Raw genomic sequence first — 17,698 nt, forward strand, 5'->3', positions numbered from 1 at the left:
TAAGAATATGAATGAGTAATAAGATGACATCAACGGATAATAAGCTCATGCAAAAATCCTTGATTTATCCCACAACACACAGGGACAGACAGACACATGTGCGCGCACACACACACGTACACACATACTCACTGTTTGTTTAACAAGCTTGGCAGAGGTACAAGGATCTCCAGTCATGCCTGCAGTGTTGACGGTAAATGAGTCCATTTAAATCTGAGAGCAAACACGCAAATCAAAGGCAGCTGAGTTAGGCAAACACCACAGTTCAGCCTCAGAGCTTCCCCCTTTGTCAGGGCAAATCTCTGAGCATTAGCTCTGTGGTAATCGCTTTGCTCACAGTAGTCAATCGGAAAAGAGTGTGAAAATGTGGATCTGGTGCACCTCAGGTGCCATCTCAAGTAAAGTCTTCAAGTTCGATCTCAAGTATGGTGTCAAGTGATGAACATCGCGCCAAAAGGCCCAAGTAATGTAGAGCAAAAACATTAGCCATATACTGATTGTGCCACCATCTCTTTCTCCCACTTTCGTTTTCCACAATCTTTCAGTTTCTGCTTATTTTGTTTGTTTGTTTATTCGCATTTATACAATGATTAAAACAATATAAAGATACAAAAGAAGAGAAGAAAAAAAACATGCATGTGGGCCAGAAACCTACTGGTTTGTCATGGGCCCCACCCCAGAAACGTAATAGTCAATATTATACATTAATCAACTAAACAAACATTTCCTAGATAAACAAATGAAATAAGTCGACATTTTCCCATAAATTATCTACATGAATTACAAGTTAATAACACGTGTGAAACAAAAGTGAAAACAAAAGAGAACCGTTGAAATTGTTATCAGAAAATGTCAGTTCTTCCTCTATCCAGCCCTCAAGTCAAGCTTCACCTCATCTGGTTCTCATTTTCCCTGCGTAGCCTGCAGGAATGTGTCCGTGTTTCAAAGATGAGTTAGTTGCCTGTCAATGCAAACTTTACCCAACACTGCTTAAGGTGGACGTAAGAGTGGATAGACTCGGGCAAGGCTGTGTTGGGCCCCCTGCTAACTTTGACTAGGAAAGTGCCACATGTCTGAAACCTGCTCTGGTTACTCATTCTAGTCTCTGTAATATACAGAAATGACGGGGTGCATTTCAGGGCTGGGCTGTTTTGGGGTTTATCAGCGGGCAAAACACCGGTTACTCAAACTAATCCATAGACCTTATTGTGAACAGTTTCATTTTCGTGCATTTTTCCCCCACAACTACACCCACTAATGATATCAATAACACGAGTCTCTCCATGAGTAGTCCATGTTAAGGCCTACTTTTGCGAGGTGATTGCTTTGGTACTACAGGGAAAGAAAAAAATGGAATTTTGATCATTGGGTAAATTGTCCTTCAATCTGGGTTTCTCAAATTAAACGACTGCGGTACAAAATGTTGAAAATTAAATAACGATCCATGTCGTTGCCTGCTCGGGGCGCATAACCATTACCAAGAATGTGAGTTATTCAAACAGAGACGTAATCGAGGACAGCTGTCCTTGACTGCCTTATGTTTTTAAAAACAGGCTTGATATTCTGCCATAAAATTGCTGCCTTCTACAAACTTTACGACATATGAGAAACAAACACATACCAAACACTATTAATGGGTCTGTTTACATGAACCCATTTAGATATTTCGACAGAATTGTTTCACTGTTTCACTGTAGCCTACAATGCAAAGTGAACACCCTTTCAGTGGCCGACAAAATCGCGAACTTCTCACTAAACCAAGGGGACTACGTTCCTCAACGTACAAAATCACATCTCATTAAACATTTACCCATTGTAAGGCATCCTTATTTTAAACTGTCCCGTTGTCTTCACACGGGGAAATTTATAATAAAAAAATATGTAGGTAGTAGTATACATGTAGTATATATGTACTCAGGTATATCAGATGTAATGGTTCGCTTTTAAGAGTTATACTAAACTAAGGATCTGGAATGGGGCTTAATCCTTACAGCCTAAACATAGCTGGGCATACATACAACCTATCCAGTTCAGGCCCTCACCGTACACCTGCAATTAAGACAGACAATACATAGGCTAAAAAGATACAACAAAAACAGGGATCGCAGTATAACCAGTTCGTATCACCCTTACATCACACATCAGCTTCGTGATACCACCAATATCCTCCCTCTGCTCTGCCAACATGCCCTTTTTAAGGGGCGTGTCCTTAATTGCCATTGATTGTCTTATGAGAAGCAGCTGGAAGCACGGCTGCAAACGTCCCGAAAGCTGGCCACCTATTGGAGGAGCTGGAGGCTTGGAAGCATGCATTACATCAGACATATTTAACGTCAGCAGGTGGCGCCAGAGTTGATTCAGCAGTGTCCTAGTCAGTGTGCCTGCCTCCACTGTACCAGATTGACCAACAGACCCAGTTCCCCTGCTGGATCACAGATGCTAACGCTGGGATTTGGGTTTTACCTCCTTTATCTCCTTTACTTGTAATGATTACAACAGGGGCGTGTTCAGGGAGTGGCCTAGGGTGGCACGGGCCACCCCTGAAATCTGATTGGCCACCCCAATATATGATTGGCTATATGCCCAGTCAGAGGCAGGCCACCCCTGGTGCCATCCCTATCAAAAATGTCTGGACACGCCCCTGGATTACAAGTACCATTGCTGCATATAATGATCATCATGGTTAAGGTCAAGATTAACCTTTGAATCCAACATCTAAAACTGAGACAATGCAGTCTCTGTGATTTCTGTAGATCCTAGCAGTTTCAACCTGGTTTATAACAGACCATACTTAGAACACTGTAATGGTTGCCATTATGTGAAACAGCTGTGACCACTGGAGTGTCATAGATGGTTTGAGACCCCCAGAAATTGAAAGCATACAGCTCTAGAAGTAATTGAGAGACCACTGCACCTTTTTCTTTCATAAAAAAAAAAAAGTTGAGGACAATTTTGATTGAGGAACAGAAGGGTAAGATTTGCCGTGGCCTCTTAAATTTGACCCTTTTTTCCAGACTTGTATATTGTCCACATGACAGTATCTTGATCATCTTGTCGATCAGTTTGTAATATCCATCTGATGGCTGCTTCTTGCCAAAATCAGTCCCCTTTGAGCCCCAAGAGGAAGTGCAGTCTTCTTGTTGTCTAGAAGAAGACCGTGCACATCCACAAAGGATCTATCTGCCACCTGGAGGCCTTTGGACCTAATGCTTGGTTTTCTCAGCTGTACTTTGCCCTGCACACACATAAAGCAATTTTTCTGACCAAAACACAAACACAATAACTTGAGTTTTTCTGTTGAGGGAGAGCCGGGATCATTTGAATTACAAAAAAGAATAATCTAAAGAAAAAAGGAAATGAAAATTAAAGAATGAAATGAAAGATGATGAACTATCGGTCAAAGGTTTTCGAACACTTTCATCTTTGCAGTTTGGATTTATTTATGCAGTTTAATGTGTGCATGTACTCTGAAATAAAAGCATACCACAAATAACCAAATTACAATCTCTTCATGAGGCCCAAAAGCTTTAGCGCTGCCCCTGACTCCCACACACACCGTTAATTATTTAAAACACAGTGAAGACGATATGAATCCGAAATATGTAACAAAGCCCAAAGCACACATAGGGGATCTGGAACAGATAATCACTGCATAAGTAGAATGAGTTTCTTTAATCAGCTTAGAAACACCTTTTGAAATCAATACTTGATCACATATTGTAACACAGATTGTCAGTGTAACACATACGTCCACAAGAGGGCAGCACCAAACCAATTTGAGATTTGTTCAGATTGCACGGCTCTCCAATGGAAATAGAAGAAAAAAATAGCGTTTGAATTTGACTGTTTTATTTAACACAATTCGGAAATCAATGCAAATGATCCAACACTGTTACATGAATGTGTATATCGAGGCCATATCGCATGAAATTGAAGTGAAGCTTCTCACAGAAAGCCTTTCTGTGTTTGGTTTGAGGTTTACCTGTTCTTACCAGTCTCAAGAGAAAGAGGAATAAGTCTCATGCACATTTCTACTCCTCAAAAGAAACCATTATCCTTTTTTTAAAAATTTGGCCTGACTTAGCAAAAGTACATCTCCTTTTCCCCCGTAACACCCCTCTTGTCAATCTGGGGTCTGCCCTTGCTTGACCCCTCCCCTGCTTGTGAGAAGGGGTTTCCAGCAGGACTGAGGTAGGGCCATCTGGTCAGGTCTCGCCTGGGACACACAAATATGTGCTGAAGTCACAGCTTTTACAAGCATTTGCTGTTTCCTTCCAGCCCACTCAGGAAACGAGGGGAGGCAAGGTGCTCGGTCAAAGATTCTTTTGCTCTCCTGACTAGAAAGACTTCCTGTTTTTTGGGAACGTCGGAGCTAGGAAAAAGGATACACTCACTGTCGGCATTTATGTGCCGTGGATCTGTTTGAATCTGCAACCATTGTAATCCTCTCATGACCTACCAATTGCATGTATTTCCCTGTCAGGCATCGAGAGCCCAATAATAGAATGTTCTTCCTGATAAGGAAAAGAAAATATATAGATATTTCTCGCGTTGTTGTGACGTTCTTCTTTTCATATATCTTCAGTGTCATTGGGCATTGCCTTATCTGGCCCAGGAACAGAAAGATAACTTGAGAAGGCAACAGTAAGAAACTCCAAACTCAGGATTCCCCCAAAAGATTCTCTTTTTAAGCCTATTTATTGATTCTACTCTCTGGAACAGCCCAGGGTTAGAAGATAGGAAATAAGGACAAGTTGTCTCTAGTGTACAGCCTATGCCAGGACTCACACCCCATAATGATTCCCTTTGGGATTTGGGGTTTCCGGTCATATAGACACCCGTAACTATCCTAGGCAGTGCTTTTAGTTTCCATGGGTGTCAAGTATAAGTGCTTAGAATCCGTGAAGCACATTCGTTCTCGCTATCATGTTGTTGTGGACTTTGATAGTGAACTAGTGGCAACCTCCACTGACAGTGTAGTCATGTCTTATGTCTGTCGTTTGTGACCTTCCACTTTAGATGGTAGGACTATTTGTTGCATTCAAGAGCCTAATGGTAAATTATGTATTCACATAAAGATTTGTGGTAAAAAAGGGAAACTTCTTTAGAAATCTATCTCTATGTGATTTTTGACATTGCGTCTGGTTTACAAACAACTGACCCTGTCATGTATGTACGTCAGTTCCATCAAGCAAAGCTATAGAGACGTTCACCGACACAGAGAGGTGAGGCCTGAATTCCACGAGTCAGAAGACAGACAAAAAGGAAAAAGAGGCCTTTCCTCAGCTTGTCTGTGGTCCAATTTCAGGGCTCATCTCCAGATTTTCTCCGAAATAACCCTCTCTGTCAGCAGAACACAGGATGTGGAGTCAGGAAGGACAAGCTTTCCTCTGTCCAATGCTATCCTATGGCTAAGCTCAGTTCCAGACCAGTCCAGCTATTGAAGCAACATACCAGTTACTGTATGTCTCATGTAGGCACATTCGGTCCTTAAAATTACACTGTACACCCTGCTCCCAGCAACTCACCCCAAACACACACAACACACACACACACATTCCGTAACAGAAAAACACCACGTCGACAACTTATTTTTTTCCTGCTGTCGTGGTGGTCTTAAAGGACAATAGCAGGACATGAGTTTGAACAGGGGCCATGAACTGAACCTCGTTTTTCTTATGAGAAATGCTGGCCTAAGCAGTCTTCGTGTGGCAGTTGAACTTCATTTTCTTCCATAAAATGTGTGTATGTTGTTAAATAGATGTGGAAAAAATTGATGATGATCCTTTTTGTCAAAAAATTCTAATATTGTATAATAATTCAAACGTAAAAAAAATTGTGTTAGTTTCATGACTAACAAAAGTTTGATCTTAGTCCAAATATATTAGCGCTTCCAGAGTAAAGTTATGGTTTGTCTTAGTTTCAGAACAACAACAAACTTGACTGAACTGTCATGTAGAATCAACAAGTCATTTTTCCACATAATAGGAAACATTGGTTATTGGTGTCTCAGGGCCTCCCACAGACAGGGCCTTCCTGCTACACCTCCTGCAGCCCAGGGGAGTGAAGGGTTAAATTTGGGAGGCAGCATTTGGACCTCTGTACGGTGGGGGAGTCTCCTGTCCACGAAATCGCGGCACGCTCCGGGGCAAATCGTAGCGAAAACATTCCACATGATTCCATAACGAATTTAAATGCAAGATTTAAAGTTTAATTGTTATTGTGCCAAAACTAGTGCCAGAATTAGTGCAAACCCGAAAGACATTGAGCTGCTTCAAGACAACGTTTGAAAATGAGGAATGCAGTCAAGAGCGCTTTATAACGGTAAGTAGCCGATTGCAAATTCCTTTACATCCAAACCATTGACCAAAATAATCGGTATAGTTTAGGCACTTTGTCATCGAATGAGTCACTTTGTCATCGAATGTGTTTATTGTTTGTTCAAACAATTAGGCATTTCACTTCTTCTAAGTTATTCACCCAAACCAATTCAAGCTACTGATTTTTCCACCAATTCCAGCTGTGCGCACGTCACTTAGGTAATTGTGGGAGGCCGCTATGTTTCTCAAGTGTTCTCACCGAGAAGCCTTTTTGTGAAAGTTAAACTTGGACCTAATTAAGTAGGCCATGAGGATCTACATATTTAGATAGCCTGTATTGTATAGGCTTTGTTTTAAAATGATATTTGCCCCTTAAGTTAAATGGTTTGGTGTAGCCTATAATCTGTAAAAAAAAATATTGACGAAAATGCTTATGTTGATCAATAGTTCAAGCCTTGCGCGTCCATGGGCAATTAAGCTCTTACACATAAAAAAAAAAACTACTTTAGAATCCACAGTTTCTGTAAAAATATTTCACCATGTCACAAACACTGACTTGAGTCATCCGTTGATTTCCTCCAGATGTGCTGAAGTTAACTTTTCCCGACCATGCATCGCCCTGTATTGTAACATTCTGTGTTCGCAGTTATTCTGCTGATACAGCATAAATCACGATACTTTTCACAAATAGTTTGCAATGGGCTTCATAGTGTCACTTACGACACGGGATGTGTCAAATTGCCGTTGAAATATGACCGTCGAAAATGGATAGTTTACCCACAGTCTGTAACTCACCTAGTGGTCATTTGAAATCTTTTATTTTTCATACAGGCCTACCTCTACATTTTCTATTCCTCTGCGGTATAGAGAGCATTCTCTTCTGTTGAGAGGTTGGTTAACATGTAATCCTTATTAACAGGAATGGCCGATGGACTGTTTACTACAGTTGCTGACACAACTTCTCAATGGGGAAGTTCTTGGGGCACTTTTTTGGTTTCATTGCTAGTTACTGAACAACGAGGATCATGTGTTACTGCATATGACCCACCTGCTTTTCTCTCTTCTTCTCCCTTCACTGTTGCTAATGGCTATGCCCTTTCTCACCTACTGCACAACACACACAAACACAGGATGTGATTCAATCAGTCTAGATGCTGTTGACAAGCCATTGCTTTGTTTTATTTGGCTATAATTCGTATACTATGAGCTTTAATGGTTTCCTATGTGTTGACCAGCATACAAGACAGACCGAATAATCAAGAGGAGAACTTTCTAGAAAGAAATACTCTGGGGAGTGTTGGATGCCTGTCCATTCGCCTTTGACCATTTTACCATCCAACTGCCGTTGCTTTTATCTGAATATACACCAGACACGTTATTTCTAGCAACACAGCTGCAGTGTGTTTTGTTACGAACCAACGTGGTTTAATCTGACTAAATATTGCCAGTCATGGAAACCTGTTAACCAACACGGTTTCAGAGTGTAGGTTACTTCCCCCCAAACAGTGCAGTTGCACAATCAGCAATCCATAGAGATCTTCGTGCTGGCACAACCCTGATAAACTGTCTGGCCTCTAACTCGTTCATCTGTTATCTTGTGTCTTAATGCCACTGTTTGTCTTAATGGATGGTCCAATGGCGCGGTTCAGAGACTGAGTGTCCGTACAGGCAGAACAAAACGATGTTGATGATTAGATAACTCTGGATGAAATATTTAATGGTGGACAGTATATTACTGGACCTGAGAGAACCAGCATATTCTCCCCCCCCCCCCCCCCCCCCCCCCCCCGTGTCTCCTGTTATAGCTCAATTTGAATGTGATTCACAGTCATCAGAGGGCACAGAGTTGAACTGTATGTTTGGTTTACCAGTGTGCCGTCCCGGACAATTGTGCCGGTCGCCAAGTGTTTTGATATTCATCGTATGTGCTGTTTTGTTTCTTTTGTTTTGAGTTTTTGGAGGCAACAGCTGTGGTCCTGTTGGGTTTGCTTGTGTGACGTGGGTTTGCTTGTGTGACGTGGCCATGTTTTGTCCTATATGTTGGACTGGATGCTCATCACGGGATGTCCAGGTGCTTAGGGACAACTGGTTAGGGTAAGATTAACTTTGTTTAATAGCTTAACCTTTGGCCGCTCCCCGCCTTAGTTCTGCTGTGTCGTGGATTCTTGCCACTTTCCCCGGAGACTGGCGGAGCTTCGAAGGTGTCCCTGAAGGTAACTGTTTCTGTCGTTTGGGAGAATGAATGGCTCGGTTGTTTTCATCGTTGGGTTGACAGAATGGCAGGCTTGACTTTTTTGGGGGTCATATGTGAGGTCAGATGTTGTTGGTTCCATGGTTTTTACCGATTTACGTAGGGTTGTGGCCCCACTGCCTGTTCAATGTAGACATGACTCGAAACTGCAGTCTTTTTTGTGTGGAAAAGGTTTTGTTGTAGCCTGTATAGCTCCTGTCAGTGAGAACTCCATGTGTTCCTGTGGCACAGCTGAGAGGGTTGTCACAGGAGAGCACTCAGGACACATTCATTCACATGGCTACTCCTATCGTAGAGGACTGTGTGGGCTCCTGAGCATGACCTTTGAGAGATGGATCAGTGTTCAATAACAATAATCTGTCATTTACTGGAAGGACACTGGGCAGCTGGGTGATCTGAGGTTATTCCCCCCCCTCCCTCCTTCAGATGTTGAGATGGCATATGTGACTGGGAGGGTCACATGACTAAGGAGACAGCCTGGTTAGAACAGGCAGTTCCCGTATAGGGTTGGTAAAACAGTTGGTTGAACAGCTCCCCCCCTCCCCTCAGGTGTTCTCTAAAGTAATATTCAAATGAGATAATTGTAAATGGTTTTTAACATCCCATCTCCTATACGTGGACCAAAAGACTGCAAGAGGCCTGTGTGTGTCGTTACTGTCGTAGTCTAAGAACATTGAATCCACACGGCGAGGTCTTTTAGCCCTGTGTGCTGGTACTGACTGGGGTCCTAATCCTATGTTTTTTGCAACGTTCACAAAAATCTCTCCAAGCCGCCGTTTGCAGGGCCGTTTGGAGCTGGGTAGACGAGTGCCTCGGAGGTGGCGCAAAACCCTTTTCGCAACGTTTCCGTGGCGGAGGCAACTTTTGAACATAAATTTGGCTCGATTTGAACACTGTTTCTCCCTGTCTCTTTCTCCTCTCCCGTCACCGTTTCAGACACAGAACGGAGCATGTGTGAGTGCTAATCCTCTCCGCTGAGTTGACCCCCCCCCCCTGCTGCCTGTCACGTGAAACTGCCCCCACCCCCCTCCCCCCGGCTGCAGCCCCTCCCCCTCCACCATGTCTGCAGAAGTGGAAAACGGCGTGTCCGTCCCGGCAGAAGCCGGCGCCCCCCCCGCGCCTGCCGGCACCCCGCCCCCGACCGGCACCCCCACCTCGCCCGCCACGGCGGGCGCCAAAACCCCCTTCAAGAAGGAGAAGAAGAAAGGTAAGACCGCAGCAGGCGTCACTCTCCACGCTCACAGGCCGCCGCACGGCGAGCTCGGCTCGTTGTGGAGGTCCCTTCGCACGCGCGCAACGCGTACATTTCAAGTCACTCGACGAATGACAAACCCTCGACCGCAGACGAAGTCGCTCGGCTCAGCCGCGCGGTGACACCCATGCCTCCCCCCATAAAAGCACTCTGACCCCGCCACCTCTTCCCTACCCGTGTCTCCTGTCTAGCGCCGGAGAAAAACGACGAGTACCTGCTGGCCAGGTTTCAGGGGGACGGTGTGAGGTACAAGGCCAAGTTGATCGGCATCGACGACGTCCCGGAAGCCAGAGGGGACAAGATGAGCCAGGACTCCATGATGAAACTGAAGGTACCCTTTAGTTGGCAGGTTTGGCCCCCGTGAGTGACTGCTTTCACACAGGTGGTGTTCACTGCGCTCTCCTGCGCTCGCTCATCCACATCGCCCGGGTCGCTCCTCTCCGTGAAGCTGGTTGTGTTGCACTTGACCACAAGCCTTTCCCCAGTGGGCGTGTCTGTGATTGCGTCCGGTGTGTGGCGTAGCTGATGCAGGGCCGCTCCTAGGCATAGGCGACATAGGGAGCCGCCTAGGGCGGCATGAAGAGGGGGGTGCGGCAAATTCCCAAGTGCATCCATGAATTAACCCTCCTGCACCACCAGCAGAGGGCGCCAAGTCATATCTGTGTTGGGATTGGGGCGGCACCCCGATTTGTGCTCCCGGGGGGGTGGGTGCTGGTTGCCTAGGGCGCCAAATGTGCTAGGACCGGCACTGAGCTGATGTGTGTGTGTGTGTGTGTGATTCTCTCCAGGGCATGGCAGTAGCTGCTCGTTCCCAGGGCAAGCACAAGCAGAGGATCTGGGTCAACATTTCCATGTCGGGCATAAAGATCATCGATGAGAAAACAGGAGTAAGCCTTTTTCTGGCCAAATGGGTCGGAGAACGATATAGCCTTTAGTAACACGGGTTAAAGATGCAGTCCTGATAGTCTTCAACGATCCTTGTTTTTTGTTGCCATAAAATCGAACGCGTGTCCTTCCTCCACCAGGTGATAGAACACGAGCACGTGGTGAATAAGATCTCCTTCATCGCCCGAGACGTCACCGACAACAGGGCGTTTGGATACGTTTGCGGTGCCGAAGGACAGCACCAGTTCTTCGCCATCAAGACCGGCCAACAGGTAACGCCACGCGCACAGGAAGCCGCGCGGTGACACCAGAGGATCCTTACGGGACTAACCGCTGCCCGCTTCTGTTCGCTGTCCTAGGCTGAGCCCCTGGTGATTGACCTGAAGGACCTCTTCCAGGTCATCTTCAACACCAGGAAGAAGGAGGCGGAAGCCACACAGAAGGTGACTTGGGTGGTGGTGGGGGCCAGCTGTGTGTTCATAAGCCTCTGTTGCTCCTTGTAGTGCTCAGGACAATAATACCCATTGTGACTTGTGAGCTGGAGTGTGGAAGACAGTACGTCTTTATATCATGAAATGGGCCTCGATGTTGCCCCCTGGTGCTCCTCAGTGGTAGTGCACCAGAAGCTGTGCCTTCCAAGGCGACTGCTACGATACATTATTAATTAATTGTTCAGGATAGCATATGAAATGCTGTTTACCAGTCCAAATTTTCGTTTCAACAGGGTGAAGGCAATAATGCAGTAGTTGAGGTAAGTGTTTCAAGACACCTTTACAAAAACAGTTTTGGTCATGGTTAAACTCTATCTGACCCCTTGGCTATATAATGTTTTCAGAACGGCAGTGGTTCCTTGCTCGGTACTGACGGCCAGAAGAACGCAGCCAAAGTAAGTGTTCCTGATCACTAAAGTATATGATATGGACATGAAAAGTCTTAGCACGACTCTAATTTTAAACCTAGAAGTCCACAAACATGGGCGTTCCGATCCCAGGCTATGTATAATTAGTGCTCTCAAACCTGTCCAGTATGTGGGTATGCTCGTACTGTCGCACAATTAAAAGACGACTTAAAAGATCATCGGATTGATATAAACACACCAAAGCAGTCGTGGACATGGTCATTTCAGTCTCTTCTTTGTTTTTGACTGTTTGCGTCTCTCTCTCGTCTCTCGTTCAGCCGGTGGAGCAGCTGGACTTGTTCGGGGACATGTCCACCCCTCCGGACCTGCACTCCCCCACAGTAAGTGTCCAGCCGAGCGTCTCTGTCGGCTTCCTCCGTCTCAGGAGGCAGGACACGCGACACACAGAGGAGCATTGTGACACGCGAGGTGGAGATCCGGTAGAAACAGGGTTTCGGTTCGAACAGGGATTTTCTGATTGTTCCATCTGTGGTGGTGAGAACGCTCAGGTGTGCGTCTCGACACTCTTTGGTGTCCGGTGTGCCATTGTTCCAAGAAAAGCTCGCAGGGTGTGCCCTGTTGTCGAGGAAGTATTGCATCAGGGTATAAAGTCTCTTTTAAAACCACTGTTATGACTTCCCTTCCTGCATCAAATCACCGGCTCATTACATTTGTCAATCATTGCACACGTCATTTAATAGGAATCTCAAACTCAACTCAGCTAAATTGTACAATGATGAGTATCATTACAATCACCTTTTTGGATTTGAACGCTCTAAATTAGAGTTTGGGAATCCTGATTCAATGTCCTGTGTTTAATGATCCATCCCGTTTCCTCATAAATCATGACTTTTTCCTCCCATGTCAAGTGATTCATTGTGTTCCATTTTGAACAGAACTGATTATTGTATCTCTCCTCTTCTTCTCCACCTCCTCCTCTCTTGTTAACCAGGAGACTAATGACATTCTGTTGCTGGATTTGTCTGCTGAATTTGACAGCAATCAGAACTGTATCAAGGGGAATCCCTTTGTCAGTGGTCCTAACCCTTGGGCCGCCCCCCAGACAGAAAACCCCTTCTCCTCCACGTTTGGCTTCTTTCCAACCCCAGACACTGACCCTTTCAGAGATGATCCTCTTTCCAACCCCCCCACCCAATCAGCACCGCTCGATTCTCTGATCTCACCCAAACCCTCCAATCACAGCCAAGAAACCCTCTCTCACCTCGTTAATAAGCAGCTGGTGAAGGGCGGTCTGAACGGAGACTCTGACCAGTTCGGTCAGCAGTTGAATTGCCTGTCCAACAAGACCTTGATCCTAGCGCTCAGTAACGGCCAGTGGCCACTAGGGGGCATGAGGCCACAGGAGGACAGGATTGCTGTGGAGGAAAACTGCAATTTTGGACTGGTCCTCTCAACCCAAAACCCTTTCCTCGGGGGGGCAGTGAAAAGCACAGACCCGCCTAACGATGCGAGCCCGCCGCCCCCCGGGTCTCGCGGCAAGGATTCAGTTGTAATCAGCCCGCCTCCACAAAGCATTAAGACCGGACGAGGTCGAAGAAGCACCAAGGTGAACGCTCCAGACGAGCCTTGTGATGTTGCATGCCTGGGAATGAGTGGATTCTGTTTGCACAGCTTCCCAAGCCTTGATTGGTTTGCTTAACCGTCTCCCTTTCCTCGCACTGGGATCCTTTTGTAGTGTGGTTTTTACTGGGTTGCCACTGACCAGTCATAGGCTCGTATTTGAGGAAGATTGACGCTTGCAGGATGACTGAGTGTGTGTGTGTGGTGGTTATTTTCACTAACTCGTCTGGATTTCTATACAGCATAACTACACTTGTGCACTTCCGCCTGTCTAACCCTGCTTGTCACCAGGCGGTTTATCACCCCCTATCTAACTTTGTTCTGTTTGCCATCACAATGATGCTTTTTTTTGTGTCTAACATTCATGCTTCAGTAAATAAGGTAAGTAATCCTATTGAGTCTTTGTCAGAAAGTCATACAAGATTTGTGTAGAGATTAATATTTATAATCTACTAAGATATCTAGGATCTATTCAAATGTTTTATCACTATCGTCTCCCTTCCTTTTGAATAATAGGAAGGGAGCTCTAATAGTATCATTCTAGCAGAGGTATAATATGATTCATGCTTAAATTTGACTCTCCATGAACAGTCTCCTGCCAACAACCTGTTTGGGACGGACCTTTTTGCCTCTCCCAGTCAGCCTGAAACACCGGGTGACCCATCGGATCTGTTTAACAGCCCCCCAGTCAACGCCAACACCAGCAACTCCATAGCAGCACTAGGCAAGACCAAACCCATTGCTACATATAATGAACCTGCCGAAGTAAACCCATTGGCTAACATTTTAACTTGTATATACTGTCTTGTAGGCAATCTGAACCTGGGTCAACCTACAGCCCCATCACCTTGGGGGGCTCCTGGCCCTATGTTCTCAATGCCAGGAGGGATGCCTCAAGTACCACTCCCAGGTCCCCAGGCCCACTTCCCCCAGCCATCAGCCTTTGGGGCCCTGCCTATACCACCTCAAGCCTGGGGCCAGCCTGGGCAAGCCTGTTTTGGAGCTCCACCTGTCACCCAGCCCCAAGCCTGGGGCCAGCCTCCACCTGCAGTCCACATGGGTGCGCCAGGTTGGGGCCAGCCCCCTATGGTCAACCCCTTCCAGCCCGGCCCTTTCCCCATGATGGGCGGGCAGCAGGGGCCCCCGAGGCCCCCTCCCCGGCCCCCTGTCAAGGAAGCTCCCCCCAAGGTGGAGAACAGTGCCTTCACAGCCCTAGACCCCCTGGGAGAGAGGGAAAAGAAGAGCGGGAAGGACATGTTCAAGGACTTCCAGCTGGCCAAGCCCCCCGCCATCCCCGCCCGGAAGGGGGAGCCTCCGGGGCCTACGCCGAGCACCAATGGGGACGGAGCATTCGCCCAGTACTTTTCCAGCAAGGTGGGGCTGCCTCAGGACGTCGCGGATCACGATGACTTTGACATCAACCAACTGTCACCTGCCAGCAACGGTAAAGTCCCAACAACACTAAAAAAAATCATTTAATAGAAGTATTTGAGTAAATATCAGTGGGGGTTGAAAAGTTCAGCAGTTTATTTTATTTTTTACTTGTGGTGAGATATTATTGGGATCCTGCACTGTAATCATTCCGTCCTCCATTTTGTTCCTCCCACTTAAGATGCTCCAAAACCTGCCCCGCGGCAGGCTGCTCCCATGGCTCCTTCTGCTGCCCCTGTACCAACCACCAACCTGGGCCTCCTGGATTCTGCCTTCTCCCCAACTCCAGCCTCAGGGAACAATAACTTTGATGATGCATTTGGGCCTCCCAACCTCTTTGGAGCACCTCCCCTGACTATGGTATGTACACACCAAACCACATACCGTAGTGCTCCACGTTCTGAATCTTTTTTTTTTTTAAGTAAATATTTTCTTAATCCCCCCACCCCCTTTCTGTTCCTGAAACGACCAGGCGGCTCCTGTGGGACAAATGTCTGGTGCTTCAGATCCCTTTGCGGACCCCTTTGGAAACCCTTTTGCCTAAATGTAGCCATACCCTGTGAGTCGTTGACTTCCAAATGCCTTCTGATTCACAGTTATGAGGAGACTCATGTTCAATGTTGGTGTGAGGGATAAGATATTTTAAAAATAAATCTCTCTCTCAACAGATTTAGTGTCCACCTGAGAAGAAGCCGTGATCTAAAACAGCTCATGGTCACGATTACCTGAAAGGGCTCCCACAACCAGCACAAGACAATCCAGATGATCTAAAACTTTCAACCCTCATCTGTCAACTTCACAACTGCCTTCTAATGTTAACCTACTTATAGGAGAACATTCTTTATTCTATTGTTTCCCTGTCTTCACTCATTCTTGATATTTTGTGTTCTATCCAATCAATACTTTTCAGACTTTTTTTGTAAATCCAAATTAAATGTAAAGAGGGGGAAAATAAATGTAAAAAAAACTAAAAATGTAAACACTTTTCTAAGAAATGTAAGTCCTCCTGATTTAGCTTAATAAATTTAAAAGGGATCAAATTGGAATTGATGAAATGTTGGAAATATTGACACTTGTATTAAACGGAAAATAATGAAATTATTACCATGTTGTTCTGGTTTTCTCTAAATATTGCACTTCTTAGGAAAATCCTTTGGGTTTCGATGGCGCCATTTCATCCACAAAGACGCTTCATGAATGTGATCACCCGTGAATTCGTTCATGTCACTTTCTTTCATGGATGTACAAAAGTTAACTCTTTAATGGGACACTTGTGAGAGATTGTTTTAACAATCAGAAATAATTACGCACCAATTAGCAGTAGGAGCTAAATCTTTTTTTGCGTTTTGGACGTCCATATGGACGTCCATAGACTGACGGCGATGGCTGCTGATCTTTGCATGGATGGACGGACGGCGATGCTGTTCAGAGTGCCGTCCATAGAGGGAGCAGATATTTTGGACGGCGTCATAGCCGTCCATATGGACGGCGATGCTGTTCAGAGTGCTGTCCATAGAGGGAGCATATATTTTGGACGGCGATGGATTGAATGTTTAGCAGGCTGTTGAGCTAACAGAACTGCCGAAGGCTACCATAGCATGTAGCTAGCTACATTAACTTTGGATGACTCAATCTTTTGTCAAGTTAATTTGTATGAATTGCATGTTAGTGCAATATTTACGCCTTTATTCTGTTTTTTTTACATAATCAGCAGTATGATCTCATGACAATATAGACTTGAAAAACAATATGTTATGGTTTGGGTTTGCCTATAGGCTACATTTATTTTAATTATTTCGAGAATTGTTAATAAAGACTCATTTAAAATGTTAACATTGTGTTATGACCCTATGAAATACATTGCCATTTAGGTCTTTTAAACCGTCAGTTTAAAGTGTTTTATGGGTGGATTTGAAGCCACCAGTCAGTAGCTCCAATCTTGCGCACGAACTTTGCGCACGGAGACAAACGCAAAACAACAAACACTCGCTTGGAGCGGAGACCAATGCAAAACACAATACGATGTGTTGAGCCAAACCAAAGCCGTCAAAGGCTACCATGAATGTAGCTACAGCAACCGTGGATGACTCAATAAGTTTTGTCACGTTATTTTGTATTAATTGCATTTAAGTGAAGGCTATATATTTACGCCTTTATTTTATTTTTAACATACAAAAGTAGGCCAATCAACAATATAATCTCATGACAATACAGACTTGAAAAACAATATGTTATGGTTAGGGTTTGCCTAGATATAGGCTACATATATTTTAAATATTTCGAGAATTGTTAATAAAGACTCAATTAAGATTTTAACATTGTGTTATGACCCTATGAAATACATTGCCCTTTAGGTCTTTGAAGCCGTCAGTTTAAAGTGTTTTATGGGTGGATTTGGAGCCACCAGTCAGTAGCTCCAATGTTGCGCACGAACCACTTTGAGCGGAGACAAATGCAAAACGTAATAGCCTATGGGCCTAACACTCCAAATTTTAAAATTTTAAATGAGTCTTTATTAACAATTCTCGAAATAATTAAAATATATGTAGCCTATAGGCAAACCCAAACCATAACATATTGTTTTTCAAGTCTATATTGTCATGAGATCATACTGCTGATTATGTAAAAAAAAACAGAATAAAGGCGTAAATATTGCACTAACATGCAATTCATACAAATTAACTTGACAAAAGATTGAGTCATCCAAAGTTAATGTAGCTAGCTACATGCTATGGTAGCCTTCGGCAGTTCTGTTAGCTCAACAGCCTGCTAAACATTCAATCCATCGCCGTCCAAAATATATGCTCCCTCTATGGACGGCACTCTGAACAGCATCGCCGTCCATATGGACGGCTATGACGCCGTCCAAAATATCTGCTCCCTCTATGGACGGCACGAGGGACGTCCCTGCTAATCCATCGCCGTCCAAAATATCTGCTCCCTCTATGGACGGCACTCTGAACAGCATCGCCGTCCATATGGACGGCTATGACGCCGTCCAAAATATATGCCAAAATATATGCTCCCTCTATGGACGGCACTCTGAACAGCATCGCCGTCCATATGGACGGCTATGACGC

At 45.0% G+C, this 17,698-nt stretch overlaps 1 protein-coding gene across 2 annotated transcripts; it reads left to right on the forward strand.

Moving 5' to 3' along the window:
* The first annotated feature begins 6,060 nt into the window (after positions 1 to 6,060).
* Positions 6,061 to 15,719, forward strand: dab2 (DAB adaptor protein 2). Of its 2 annotated transcripts, XM_047014219.1 has the most exons (15): positions 6,061 to 6,324; positions 9,508 to 9,778; positions 10,015 to 10,154; positions 10,612 to 10,710; positions 10,849 to 10,980; positions 11,068 to 11,151; positions 11,433 to 11,459; positions 11,544 to 11,594; positions 11,885 to 11,947; positions 12,559 to 13,173; positions 13,779 to 13,911; positions 13,999 to 14,631; positions 14,800 to 14,978; positions 15,091 to 15,177; positions 15,287 to 15,719. In XM_047014219.1, exons 2-14 carry the CDS (start codon positions 9,631 to 9,633, stop codon positions 15,160 to 15,162), a joined length of 2,376 nt encoding a protein of 791 aa, XP_046870175.1. In that variant the 5' UTR covers positions 6,061 to 6,324; positions 9,508 to 9,630; the 3' UTR covers positions 15,163 to 15,177; positions 15,287 to 15,719. The 2 variants fall into 2 exon arrangements, with proteins under 2 accessions (XP_046870175.1, XP_046870176.1); XM_047014220.1 differs by lacking the exon at positions 12,559 to 13,173 and having other exon boundaries at positions 6,063 to 6,324.
* The last annotated feature ends 1,979 nt before the right edge of the window (positions 15,720 to 17,698 follow it).

The sequence above is a fragment of the Hypomesus transpacificus genome, unplaced genomic scaffold (genome assembly GCF_021917145.1).
Source record: "Hypomesus transpacificus isolate Combined female unplaced genomic scaffold, fHypTra1 scaffold_227, whole genome shotgun sequence".
NCBI lineage: Eukaryota > Metazoa > Chordata > Actinopteri > Osmeriformes > Osmeridae > Hypomesus > Hypomesus transpacificus.

Bases quoted from the DNA above. Each gene is read 5' to 3' on its own strand.
- dab2 (XM_047014219.1), top strand. From the start codon at position 9,631: ATGTCTGCAGAAGTGGAAAACGGCGTGTCCGTCCCGGCAGAAGCCGGC. The intron at 13,174-13,778 runs GTGAACGCTCCA...CTCCATGAACAG, and splicing joins GAGGTCGAAGAAGCACCAAG to TCTCCTGCCAACAACCTGTT. The intron at 14,979-15,090 runs GTATGTACACAC...TGAAACGACCAG, and splicing joins GAGCACCTCCCCTGACTATG to GCGGCTCCTGTGGGACAAAT.